Source organism: Rhizopus delemar, genomic scaffold, assembly GCF_000149305.1.
Source record: "Rhizopus delemar RA 99-880 supercont3.20 genomic scaffold, whole genome shotgun sequence".
NCBI lineage: Eukaryota > Fungi > Mucoromycota > Mucoromycetes > Mucorales > Rhizopodaceae > Rhizopus > Rhizopus delemar.
In genome coordinates this window covers 350,156-362,769 of record NW_027137846.1, presented here as the reverse complement: position 1 = coordinate 362,769, position 12,614 = coordinate 350,156, and the positions used below count along the sequence as shown (strand labels likewise).

The window sequence follows — 12,614 nt, the reverse complement described above, 5'->3', positions numbered from 1 at the left end:
TTATGACTTTTAATCACGTAGGTAGAACGGTTCGTTTTAATATGTTATAAAATCTCTTTATTTTAATTTATAATAGAACAACATCAAATACTGCGACTGACAGCATATTTGGACAAACTATAGATTTATAACGCCGTATACTTGATCAAATTCATCTTTCACTGCATTGTTGAATATAAGATGCGAATTTTGAATATAATCAAGCTGATGACATACTCTCTTAAGCATATCGATGGTATTTGAAAAATCATAATCAATGTCATATTTATCATAAAGCTGCAATTCGGATTCTTCACACAAGTACCGTGCGTTTTCTTCTCCAGACATCCTTTTGACGTAGTGTGTAATAATCCTATCCAATTCCTCCAAGCTGTTCCCATTGTAGTTTTCACAATGCTCTTCGGCAATTTCGATAGTTAGCATATCAGCCTTACTCAATACAATGCCTTGTCCATCACAAAGAATAGCAATCTCTTCATATCCATTTTCCTTCATGTTCCATTTTACAAATATATCTCTGTTTCTGCAATATGCTTCGATACCATCGTCATCTTCATAGCAGCACTTTTTGATCTGAAGATAAAGGTTTATCGCTTTGAAAGCAATAAAGCAGTCACCTTTCTCGATTCTTTTGAATATATCCTCTGCCTTTTCTTTAGTCATTGCAAAAGCTTCTTGGAAAGCATGAACTATTTTTTCATCCTCTCGATCCATCTTGAATCTCAATTCAATCTTTTTGATGTCGTCTTTTTCGGTATTTAGAGACCAAATTATCAGTCGCGAGAAACACAAAACAAGCTCTAGGCCGAGCCACAGGTATACATCCACCTCTGCCATTTGCTGAACTACAAAGTGAGAGCCTACATAGCCAATAACGATTCCTAAAGCAGAAATACAGCCGATAATAGAAGTAACTATCATGGCATATCTATTACCAAAATGATGGGGCAATAAAAGGGACTCCATATTTTGGTTAATAGTATAAAGATCAAGGGATCCAGAAAGCATTAGAATGGAATGTACACAGCAAACAAAAGAAGCAACAAAACTTGAACATGTCAAAAGCAAAGGAAAATATATGTAGTTCAAGGAAGGAGTATGATAGTAGTGAGGTATATAAGGAACAAAGTTGAGACAAGATAAGCCAAAGCATGAAGCCAGAGAGAGTATCCACCAACTTTTATTCAATGCAGGTGCATCCAAGTATATTTTCACATCATGATTTTGTAGCCAAAGTAACCTTTCTTTTGAAATAGACGAAATATGCTCTTCTACTTTTTCCTTTAATCTGTACTTGTCAAATCTAGAGCGATCTATGCCTATGTTCTTCGCAATCCGTTCAGGCAATGATGATTCCAAGAGATGCTTTGATAGACTGAGAATACCAAACATGGACATGCCACAGGCAGCAGGGAATAGATAGCCTTTTGATAAAGCCAATGCCGCATTTCCATCACACATTGCTATCCATAGTAGGCAAAGTATGGCAGCCACATCTTGAATACCCGATGCGAAAATAGAGCCAAACGAGTCATTATCTTCAGACATAAACAAGAAGATGAAGAAAAAAAAGCATTAACATCTAGCATTTGACGCATGGTATTTATACATATATTTTATATGTAGTACAAATAGAAAAGACTCTCTTTCTTCAGAGACTATCGGGTTGACCGGATCATGCTTTATCTTTGTCATTTAATTTACATGCTTCACTGAACAAAAGTTGGTTTTTGTTTATATAAAAGTAATTAGTTACTGTCCCTTTGAAATCATTGTAATGATACCAAAAAATGAGTCAAGGTGAATTTAAAATTTTGCATTGTCATATCCTCGAGGTTTATGATTTAATAAATCAAGAGTATCTTGTGAATAAGGGTAAAAATGTTTATTTGTTTTCATAAATGATGTAGTTAATATAACATGTTACACGCCAGATGTGAATATGCTTTTGGAGATCCAATGAAAAGACAAAGATGTTTCCCTTAGTTAGCTGAATAGCAAAAAAAAAAAAATATTTATACTGCTTTTATAGATTGACATGCAAAGATTGAATTGTAAAGGTGATTTTTCATGGCTTAGGTCAATATTTCCTTTCTTGTACTTTATTTATTTTTGCTAGTTGCACCCTCTCTCTTGAAGCACAAGTTATCAAAGTAAAGGCCAGAATTAAGTACATGGTTATGAAGAAAAGAAAGATTGCTAAATCCTAGACGACCTAGAAACAAGCTTTTGGTATCAAGAAGATTACAAGTATGCCATAAGGCTATATGACCAATAAAAAAGAAGTTTCTTTTAGTATATTTTAAACAATTTTATGTTTATTCTAACCATGACTTGTATTACTACAGCTTGGTGTCATAACAAAGATGATGCCATATGAATGGTATTACTTTACAACACACTTTATAATGTGACCTGCTTTTATTTCCTAGCCTTACTTTTATTGTTGAAAGTAAGCAATGCTACTGAATCATAGCACCTATAATTCCTTTTTCTTTTTCTTTTTATATCTAATTAGGATGTATGTACTTTACAAGCAACTCGCATTTCTCAGTAAAAGCAGCATGTGCAAAGTCAAATCTATATATCAATTTGAAGAGCTATTGGAGCATTTTCTACGTAAAGATTGGTACATTTACAGCATGCGTGAAATATAAGAAGCATTCAGTCATTAAATGAGTTTGAGGTCAGGACAATTCTCAAACTTGGACACAAAATACCTATGAAATCACTGCATTTTTATTTATTTATAGGGTGGCAACCTCTGAAAAAGCCAATAACTCACAAAATGATTGTAATCTTTGCTTTTGTTCTAGGCACTTTTACGACGGCATGAGCTTCTTTATTGACTATGAAAGGTTGTGCTTCAGACTAACGTGGAAGGGCACTTTTGTCGATGAACACATAATTGCTCGTGAAATCAAAATCAGTGTTCTCCATCTTTTCACCTAATTATACTGCTATTTGACCTTCAGAGGGATATGACTCTAGATGGGTGGGTTTGAAAGTGGTTCTAAAATTTTCTTCGACAAGTTTATAAACGTCATTTTTTTTTGTCATTACTAGATTTTCAAGCTCGGTAGTTAAAACCTCAAGCATATCATTCAGTACAACAGGGTTTGTATTTCCATCTGCTCGCTTGATCAAGAATTTCTATGATCGACAATTAGAAAAGGAAGACTTCCACAAGCAGCTGATCTTTTAATATAATTTTGTGAGCCTATTTTGTCCTACCCAACCTTGTGTTATGCGTACGTTAAGATTCAACTTGAGAACTGCAACACAAACATTCATTCTTTTCTTTTGACGAGCATGACAAGTTGATTCCTTTCGGCATTCCTATAATGAGGCCGACTTATTTTTACCCTCTTTCTCAGGTGATTTCATGTCCATGCAAGTGTCAAATTCTGTCACATTTTATACCGGGTAAACTTTATTATCAAGCCACATTCAGCTTTTAACCCTTTATTTTTCTTCATCATCGAATTGATTTCCCAAACATTATTTTAAGTGAAAGCATCCATGCTATTCAACTAGTTGTAAAAAAAGAGAGAAAGAGTGAAAGAGTGCAAAGTTTCAATTTTTTTGATTCTGAATCTTTATCTTGAAAATACATTAAGTTTGTTCTCCAACCACGCGAACAAGTTCCCAAGTTTAGTGCAACGAAGATATTCGTCACAATTTACACCAGTAATGCACGGACGGGATTCAATTTTAATTAAACATGCTTAGAGAAGATCGACTTTCCTGTGTTTGACAGTGCAGTGAATTAGATTATTAAAAGCTGAAACGGACGATCAATGAATGTGTATAATATAAAAAGCACAAATAATATTTAATTAATACGCTCAAGGAGCGTTGATATCGAACATTTGAAATGCTTAACCAAGCTGTATGCAATTGTTTTCGATAGATTCATTCCACTCTAATTACGTTGTAATGAATAACGTACTCCTTCCCAGTTATAAGCAATACTTGCACTTTTTGGAAAAGACACTTTGAAATATTGATTGTAATTATCCACTATGGCATCATTTTTAAACATCGTATGGAAAACACACGCATTTTAATGAATTTGTTTTGATCACTAACATATAATTAATAAACATTCAATAGTTTATAAAGAACATTAAGAAAGGTCTTGATGCAGAACAATAGTACTTTTTCTTTTCTTTGTATTCTTTTACTAAAAGCATTCAACTTCAAAGTAAAACACAAATTAAAGACGATGCATTTCTATTTGACTTTAATTTACAACTGGCCAACGTCGATATCAACTTGAAGTAATATAGAAAAGACTGTGGGCCTTTGTGATAGTTCATTGTATGCAGTAATGATGGTAAATAAATTGATAAAAAGAAAAGAAAAGGGCGTATAATACTAAAGATAGCTCAATAGAAAAAGAGCTATTGCCTGATTGCAGGGTGGTCGAAGAAAAATTTACACAAAAAGACTTTTGATTGTTCTTACTTGCTGTGTTTTTATCTACTATAGTAAATAATACTTTTTGATTTCCCTCCTCTGCTCTAAAGATGTCTCTGATTAGCAACAAATCTAATTTATTAAGGGGATAAAGGAGAAAAATAATTACTTGATGAAAGAAAAAGACTTTATTATACCTTGGATGCCTACATTCTTTTCAATGATCGTTATTGAACAAATATTGTATTCATTACGTAGCTTTCTATTTATCATTTTACTTATTATCACTATCATTTTACGTATGAACCAAATGTATGTTAGCATATACTTTACTTTTCCTTGTAGACATGAATATAATGCTATTGACTGTAATCATACAATTATACCATAAGGAATACGTAAATAAAATTGAATCATAAATAAAAATAAATACACTTATTTCATATGTACTATCAGCCTAATGTATACTGTTTAAAATCTGTTGTCTTGTGGCTTAATGGATCATGCCTAATGATATTATTCGCTAAACATAGCTCTGCATCTATTTTATTTTTTATATCACTAATGCTTTCGAAAAAGGGGACTTTATAGAAAAAATTCAGTTTAGAAATGAGAAACTTCATCAAAGATCTATACCTCTTTTATTGTTCCTATGACTACTAATGCTGCGTATTGGATAATTTATCCTAGATTATTGTAGTATTCTTGAGATCTCTTTATTTACATATTTAACAGAATATTATCAGGCATTAGTAACTAAAAATAAGCTTGCTTAAGCTATAAATTTATAACGTCATATATTTGATCTTCTTCTTCTCCTTCTTTGCACAGATAATATTCAAAGTTTTCTAACCACTTACGAGCTCTTTTATACACATAAGTGATGTGTATAAAGTCTGCTTCGACAATATCATGTTTATTGCCAGGTTGTAGATCCAATTCCTCATCAAAGTACCATGTGTTCTCTTCTTCAGATATCATTTGAAAGTAACATGCGTCAATCTTATTTATACCTTTCAAATCCATCCAATCAAAGTTTTCTATATAGTTTTCGTCCAGCTGGATGATTTCCATTTCATCTTCATTCAATACAACACCTTTTCCATTACAAAGTATAGCAATCTTTTCATAGTCATTTTTTCTTACATCCCATCTTAAAAACAACTCTGTGTCTCTATAATATGATTCGATGCCATAGTCTTCCACATGAACGCATTTTTTGATTTCAAGATAAAGATCAATCGCCCTGAAAGCAACAAAACATATACCTTCTTTGATTCTCTCAAGCATATCTTCAGCCTTTTCTTGGCTTATTCCAAATTCTTTCTGAAAAGCTTCGATTACTTTTTCATCCGTTCTATCCATTTTGAATTTCAAGCTAATGTATTTCAGATCGTCTTTATCTGTATTTACAGACCAGACCACTAGCCGCAAGAAACACAAAACAAGCTCTAGACCAAGCTACAGGTATGTATTCACTTCTGTCATTTGTTTAACCACCAAGTAGGAGCCCAAATAACCTATAACGATGCCTAAAGCAGAAATACAGCCGATAAGAGAAGTAACTAGCATGATATATCTGTTGCCAAAATGATGAGGTATCAAAGGGGGTTCAACAAATCGCGTGACATTGTAAAATTGAATATGTCCAGAGAGCATGAGAACAGAGTCTACACAGCAAACAAAAGAAGCAACAAAACTTGAAATTGTCAAAAGCAAAGGAAAATAAATGCTGTCTAAGGAAGGAGTATGATAGTAGTGAGGTATATAAGGAACAAAGTTGAGACAAGATAAGCCAAAGCATGAAGCAAGCGAGAGCATCCACCAGATTCCATTGAATCCAATTACATGCAGATATATCTTGACATCGTGCCTTATTAGCCAATCTAACTTTTCATTCGAAATGTCTCGTACTTTTAACTCTACTTTTTCCTTTACTTTATATTTGTCAAATTCTGAGCGATTTATCCCCATGTTTTCCACAACTAGCTCTGGTAAAAATGATTTCAAGAGATATTTTGATAGACCAAGTACACCAAACATGGACATACTACAGGCAGCAGGGAATAGGTAACCTTTTGATAATGTCAAGGCAGCGTTTCCATCACACATCTCTGTTCCCAAGATACCAAGTACAGCAGCCACATCTTGAATACCCGATGCGAAAATAGAACCAAACGATTCATTATCTTCAGACATAAAGCAAAAGTAAAAACAGAAGCAGAAGCAAAGAAAGAAGAGCTCTTTACGCTCAGCATTTGATTCCACAAAACAATCTTGATTTGAAAGTAACACAAGCACAACAAGCCCCCCTTCTCAAATGCTATAAAGTAAAAGGGATATTTGATCAACAAAGTAAAGCAAGGCACAAAATAGAATAGAGACAGTAACCAAATTAATAATAGTGAAAAATTAATATCAATTTCAGTATTATAGTTGATTTAAGGATGTTTTGCCGTCATTATTTTAATAAAGTATGCAAAGATTCAGAATAATGATTTTTTTTTTTTTTTTTTTTGTATTCCACAAGTTATGCTCTTGTGCTTCCGTGTCTGCGATATACGAAAAAGACTTGCTTATAACTTTCTGTATAAAAATAAGGGTTGGTTCCTTTAGCCGATGCCGCTCATTATTTGAAGATCTCTTCCTGAACATAATAAAATAGATAAACCAGATTTTATATGGAATGAAGCTGTTATTTAAGTATTATAATTCATTAATAACAGGTTCAAAAGTCTTTCTATTCCAAACAAAAGAAACTATAAAAAAGGGAAGATTGCAGTAGATATAATCATTTTGATCATTTCTTACATATTCAGTATAAAAATTCTGATAAATTAATAAAAGCTAGTTTTTCTGTCTTGTTCGTTATTACCATGTCAATATGCTTGCTACTGATACAGGCAGCATGATGAGAATACTGGACAAAGCTCCTAAAAAAAAGTAAAATCGATGCATTAATCTCTTATCAATAAGTTCTATACATTACAGGCCTAGAAAAATGAGAACTCAGTTAAACTTCTTTTGATTTTAATTCAGTTGTCTACAGAATAATTCGCTATGGTGAAATCGTCTCATCCCGTTCGTACTTTGCTTGCAAGGTTGTTGTGTCCTGTATCTGAATGCAGAAACAGCTCAAGCATTGGTGCCATAAAGCTCATTATACAGAATCGTAAATGTTGCTTTGTCATCCAAATGTGAGGAGCTAATATTATGTAAAACGATCAATTCTGGAAACAGTCGGGAATATACTTATTAAGTTTGTTGAATAGTTGGTGGATTGATTAGTTAACCATACAGAGTGAGCTTATGATCCTGCTTTAGACTATAGCACCTTCATACCATCAATCAATTAGCAAAGAACAAAAATTAAAGATTCAAAAGATAAAATTTCGTTTTTTCCTCTTTATTCCCTTTTATCAATCCCTGTATAAGAGCATTTTGACTAGATGAAAATACATATTGTTTCGTTTTTTGATGTCATAATAGCATTTCAGACAAACATGCCACATGAATAAGTTTTTTTTTTTATTGTGATGAACAATTGTAGAATTCACTATTTCCAGCTTATTGTCGAGACCTAAACAATCATGTTGCAAAGCATTTTGCATACTATTATGCTTTTCTTTAACTCTTAGAGGAATACCGCCTTAAGATCAAAAAGTATACCAAAAGCACACATCGCATCACCAAGACATATGATAGCTGTTTTGGAAAATCTCAAATGATACACTAAGCTTATCAGAAAATATTAGAATAGGTGTCTTAAAGAGAGAAGGAAATTAGCTTGAAGTAGTTTGGCGTCGAGCATTTAAGAGGCATGTTTACTTGGTCTCAAAAAAAAAAGGACTTTTAAATTCCAGATTGTCCAATAAAGAATGAGGATTGCCTCATTTTCGAGATAAAATACATTATATTAATCAGCAACTCTTTTTTTTCGTTCTTTATCAAAATGTCTGTTGTTACTAGTGGAGTAAAAGAACTTGTGAAGAAATTCATTGCAGAGAATAAAGTTGCAGTAATTACTTAAATAGATCAGAATAGAGATATTGTGCTCATTATTAGTAGGTTTTTAGCAAAACTTATTGTGGTTTTTCTATTAGAGCCAAAGATTTGCTTGACGATTTAAATGTGGATTATAAGACTATAGAATTAAACGAACACCCTGAAGGTGGATCTATTCAAGACTATTTGACTGAATTTACAAAACAAAGTACTGTACCCAACATTTTCATTAATCAGCAACACATTGGAGGAAATAGTGATCTTCAAGCTGCTCATTCTTCGGGGAAACTTGCCAAATTATTAGAGAAGGACTAGAGTTAGTTTTAAAGACAATTAGATTATAAATAAACCTGTTTAAGTATAGAAGCAAAAATCTTTTTGATAATAAATAGAAAATGATTATTTTATTTTCTCCAAACGGAGTAGGAATAATAGATGCGAAAGAAATACAAGATTTCCCTCCTTTTTTTCCCTTTATTATTTATTATTTTTACTCATGACTGAGAAAGGTGTATAACAATTATTTATTTTCTGAGTAGTGGCTAATTAGTAAGAGTAGCAAACACTTCTGGTAATCTGTTTGGTCGTTCTCTTTTCTCAACAGTGACCTCAAGCATAAATTCACTTTCACAATCGATTCAAACAAAAGGCTTACCTGAAGAAATAAATAAGCAATTGACCAAATTCCAGCAACAAGCCAAAAGCTTACCTACTCGTTTTGGTAATTTTCAATTTGACTTGGAATCAGAAAGGTCTTCTTTTATTTTAGATAAAAAGAAGCAAGAAAATCTTTTGACAAGTCAATCCAAAGGCTCAGGTATAAAGTAAAATAATACAAAAGGAATTAAAAGTGAATAAAGCAAAAAATAGAACCAGTTGCACCGTGGTTTGGTTATAAAGGATATGAAAAACAAATGAGAAAGGCCATAATGGAGATACCCAAGGTAGATATATATGTCCCTTTTCTTTTTATCTTTATATGCTGACACTATATAAAGGATAAAAGAAACCTTTTGATTTCACCACCAGATGATACCAGTATTCAATTCGATTTTAATGTCTACAGTTTGACAGCTCATGCTGCTTTAAAGGAAGACAAAGAATTAGCGAGCTTAAGATTTGCACTTGTTCCACAACAGTAAGAATGATTCTATTAACCCATGCACAATATGATTGAACACTTTGTTGTAGTGTAAGCGAGCACGATTTTTGGAAGAATTACTTTTATCGAGTTACACTTATCAAGCAAGAGATATTAAACAATCCCCCTGAATCAGATCACGACGATGACCATAAAGAACAAGTGTTCTTTGAATTTCAAGATAATGATGATAGTGATGAAGAAGTGAATAAGAAAGAGGATATTGAGGTAAAAGAGACAGATCAAGAAGTTAAGCAAGAAAAGGCAGAGGAGGAATACACAAAGAAAGAAAATGCTGAACCCAAGAAAGAAGAATTTGTTGATATAAATAAAGTAGACGACTATGAAGGAATGGAAGAATGGGAGATTGAACTAAGAAAGGCGGCGATATAAGGCATCCTCCTATTTATTAATCATTATATTCATTGCTAAAATAAGAATCAGCAGCCTTTGATGCTTCATTGACCAATTCTTGATGATAAACTTGCTGTTGAGTTAATATATGTTGTACCTAACAAAAATATAATTTTAAATAAAAATTTCTTAGTCTATTATCATTACTTCTTGTTGAACAAGATGACTTAACGCTTTTCTTGACGTCTCATCAGCAACAATAGGTTCATTCTTGTTTTTTAATTCTGATATATAATCTTTCATTGCCTTTGCTACTTGCTTAATATTTCTGAATAAACCAAATGACAGTATTTTTTACCTTAAAAGCTGCAGCGCCTGCTAATTGATAAGGTGAAATCTGCTTATTTTCCAAATAAAACATTCGATAACAATCGTAAAGTTCTTCTCTTCTTGGGAAATGAGAGTTACGTTGATCTATTAATAATTAAGTAAAATATATCCACTAATCATTGTTTTATTTTTACTCGGAGAAGGTCTCAACAAGGCCAATTCTTGTCTAGATTTTTCATTTTCAAAGGGTTGAATAATAAACTGTTGTGTTTGTGAGTGAGGATTTTTAGCATTCAAGAATACATTGCTTCCATTCTTATATTCTCCTCCCCTAATATCAATGACAAGGTTAGGGTTAGAAGCAGGGAATATGTAGCCATCTTGGTATTTCCATCTTTGGTTATGTGCTAATCCAGGTTTACGAGCATATTGAATTATAAGTTTATCGCGTTCAATTCCTCCTCTAATATCAAGAACAAGCCCGGATTTCTTGTTTATTAAAAACCCTTCTTCATGCATCCAAAGCTTAAACGGAAGTTGAAGGATTAAATATCATTCCCCCTCTCTTTTTCTTTTGTTTATTACCTGGTTAATACTGTCAACCAATTTCTATAAATCTATATTTAACTATAACTCATCACTTTCTTTTAGTATTTTATATGTACCTGTGGCCAAATAATGATAGCCGTATCGTTCTATTTCATGTTACTTTCTTGTATAAAAACAGTAAAATAAGCTTACAGTCATTCCACCATTATTAACATCAATAGAAAAAGGCTTTGATTTACACCTAATAAAAAAGAATCCTTCCGGAAAATCTGCTACTGCTTCCATTTAAAACTTATGTAAAAAAAAAGAGGAAGAAAGGAAAAAGAAATGCCGATGAAATGGACATTGAATTTTTTAATTTTAGAAAAATTGTTCTTACGAAATTTACTGCTCTTCTCTCCTTTTGATAACAATATCAAGCAGTAAAACGAATAACTTAACATTAACGGCATCAAATATATTCATTGTGAACAGCTTTCTTATCATGAAAAGGTAGCCAACCTTTGATTTGACTTTGAAGTTTCATTTTTTTTAACAACTAATCGAAATTGTTGGTAATTTTATGAAACTTATAATTAAGTTGAGAGAACTACATTGCTGATGATAATCCTTCAATTAAAAGAAAAAACCAATTGTAGCCCTGCTGAAATAACTGTTATTCGAGAAGACTTCGTACCACTAAGGTATTAAGAGAGTATAGGAGAAGCACATAAGGCCATATCAAAGTTGCCAATTTTACAATGGAAAGCATACAAGCATATGCAAACAGCTAAAATATTATTTGGAAGCGTGCACAAAGCAAGCTGCTGATTTTGCCCATAGAACAACAATAGATAAAGTCGGCTTCATCATCCCAAATCATTTACTGAATATTGTAAATCCTAGAGCAACTTTTTGTTTACATGAGGAGACTATAGCAAGCATAAGTATTGATAGGAGCAATATCAACAAGTCGGTTTTAGGCAGTGAAAAATCACTTATCAGCTGCTTTGTAGAATTCAACAACTATATGTTTTATATCACAAGAATTGATGTATTTTTGTACAACAATGTTCATATTAGTGGTTGCGCCTATGGTTTGGGGTGATGTTATTATTGGACCAACCCATATGCTATAACAATCAACAAGAGTACAACGGGACGAAAGTTCTACGAATTTAAAGTCCAATGAGGTTTCTTTAAGTTTTTGGCGGTAGCTGGCTACCATGGAATCCGTGAAAGCAAGTTTACGCCATTCTCAGGCTCATTTATGAAAGACTGAAGACAAGATGTTGTAAAAAATGGAAAAATATACACAAAATGTTAAAGAGGAGAAAGCAGTATGCACTGAAAGATCAGTAAATCAATATCACAGACGAGATACTGTGCAACCATTTGAACTCTACTCTTTCAGCACGACATTAAGAGGGTGTATGTCCATTTCACCAGTGAATTCCTTAGGCCATCTTTTACAAAAATATAAAAATACAGCCTTCAACCACTTTGCATCAAAGATCTTATTTGTTCTTGATTCGTAACTAACTGTAGTTAACATGATACGTCGATTGTTCATTTTATTTTCGTCAATTAAAATGCATGACAAAACTTATAAAGGGACAAAGCAATGTGTCATTAACTGTAGCCATCTTAAATAAACAGAAGATGACCAAACTAAGAAGAATAAGTTTTTACAGCTTGCTGTTGGACTTGTAGTAGAAATTGAAAAAAAAAAAAAATGTCCATCAACATTGTCAATGTAATCCATATAACATACTGTCGACTTCAGAATTGAAAGCAAAATCACCTGATATTATGAATTGTGGACTTAAGCCTG

At 32.6% G+C, this 12,614-nt stretch overlaps 6 protein-coding genes across 6 annotated transcripts; 2 read left to right on the top strand and 4 right to left on the bottom strand.

The window, feature by feature from the left end:
• Positions 1-117: 117 nt before the first annotated feature.
• Positions 118-1,548, bottom strand: RO3G_16510 (uncharacterized protein; the record flags this gene model as incomplete). Its single annotated transcript, XM_067671094.1, has 1 exon — positions 118-1,548. The coding sequence occupies one exon, from the start codon at positions 1,546-1,548 to the stop codon at positions 118-120; it is 1,431 nt and encodes a 476-aa protein (XP_067527195.1).
• A 1,404-nt stretch (positions 1,549-2,952) lies between these two features.
• RO3G_16509 (uncharacterized protein) lies at positions 2,953-3,294 on the bottom strand (the record flags this gene model as incomplete). The annotated part of the gene is made up of 2 exons (XM_067671093.1): positions 2,953-3,153; positions 3,256-3,294. The coding sequence occupies 2 exons, from the start codon at positions 3,292-3,294 to the stop codon at positions 2,953-2,955; spliced, it is 240 nt and encodes a 79-aa protein (XP_067527194.1).
• A 2,589-nt stretch (positions 3,295-5,883) lies between these two features.
• Positions 5,884-6,621, bottom strand: RO3G_16508 (uncharacterized protein; the record flags this gene model as incomplete). Its single annotated transcript, XM_067671092.1, has 1 exon — positions 5,884-6,621. The coding sequence occupies one exon, from the start codon at positions 6,619-6,621 to the stop codon at positions 5,884-5,886; it is 738 nt and encodes a 245-aa protein (XP_067527193.1).
• A 1,753-nt stretch (positions 6,622-8,374) lies between these two features.
• RO3G_16507 (glutaredoxin) lies at positions 8,375-8,742 on the top strand (the record flags this gene model as incomplete). Its single annotated transcript, XM_067671091.1, has 2 exons — positions 8,375-8,440; positions 8,491-8,742. The coding sequence occupies 2 exons, from the start codon at positions 8,375-8,377 to the stop codon at positions 8,740-8,742; spliced, it is 318 nt and encodes a 105-aa protein (XP_067527192.1).
• A 181-nt stretch (positions 8,743-8,923) lies between these two features.
• On the top strand, positions 8,924-9,961 carry RO3G_16506 (uncharacterized protein; the record flags this gene model as incomplete). The annotated part of the gene is made up of 5 exons (XM_067671090.1): positions 8,924-8,936; positions 8,978-9,244; positions 9,298-9,371; positions 9,426-9,565; positions 9,619-9,961. The coding sequence occupies 5 exons, from the start codon at positions 8,924-8,926 to the stop codon at positions 9,959-9,961; spliced, it is 837 nt and encodes a 278-aa protein (XP_067527191.1).
• Positions 9,962-9,977: 16 nt separating this feature from the next.
• RO3G_16505 (uncharacterized protein) lies at positions 9,978-11,266 on the bottom strand (the record flags this gene model as incomplete). The annotated part of the gene is made up of 7 exons (XM_067671089.1): positions 9,978-10,079; positions 10,130-10,240; positions 10,281-10,396; positions 10,447-10,715; positions 10,838-10,869; positions 10,994-11,042; positions 11,190-11,266. The coding sequence occupies 7 exons, from the start codon at positions 11,264-11,266 to the stop codon at positions 9,978-9,980; spliced, it is 756 nt and encodes a 251-aa protein (XP_067527190.1).
• Positions 11,267-12,614: the final 1,348 nt, after the last annotated feature.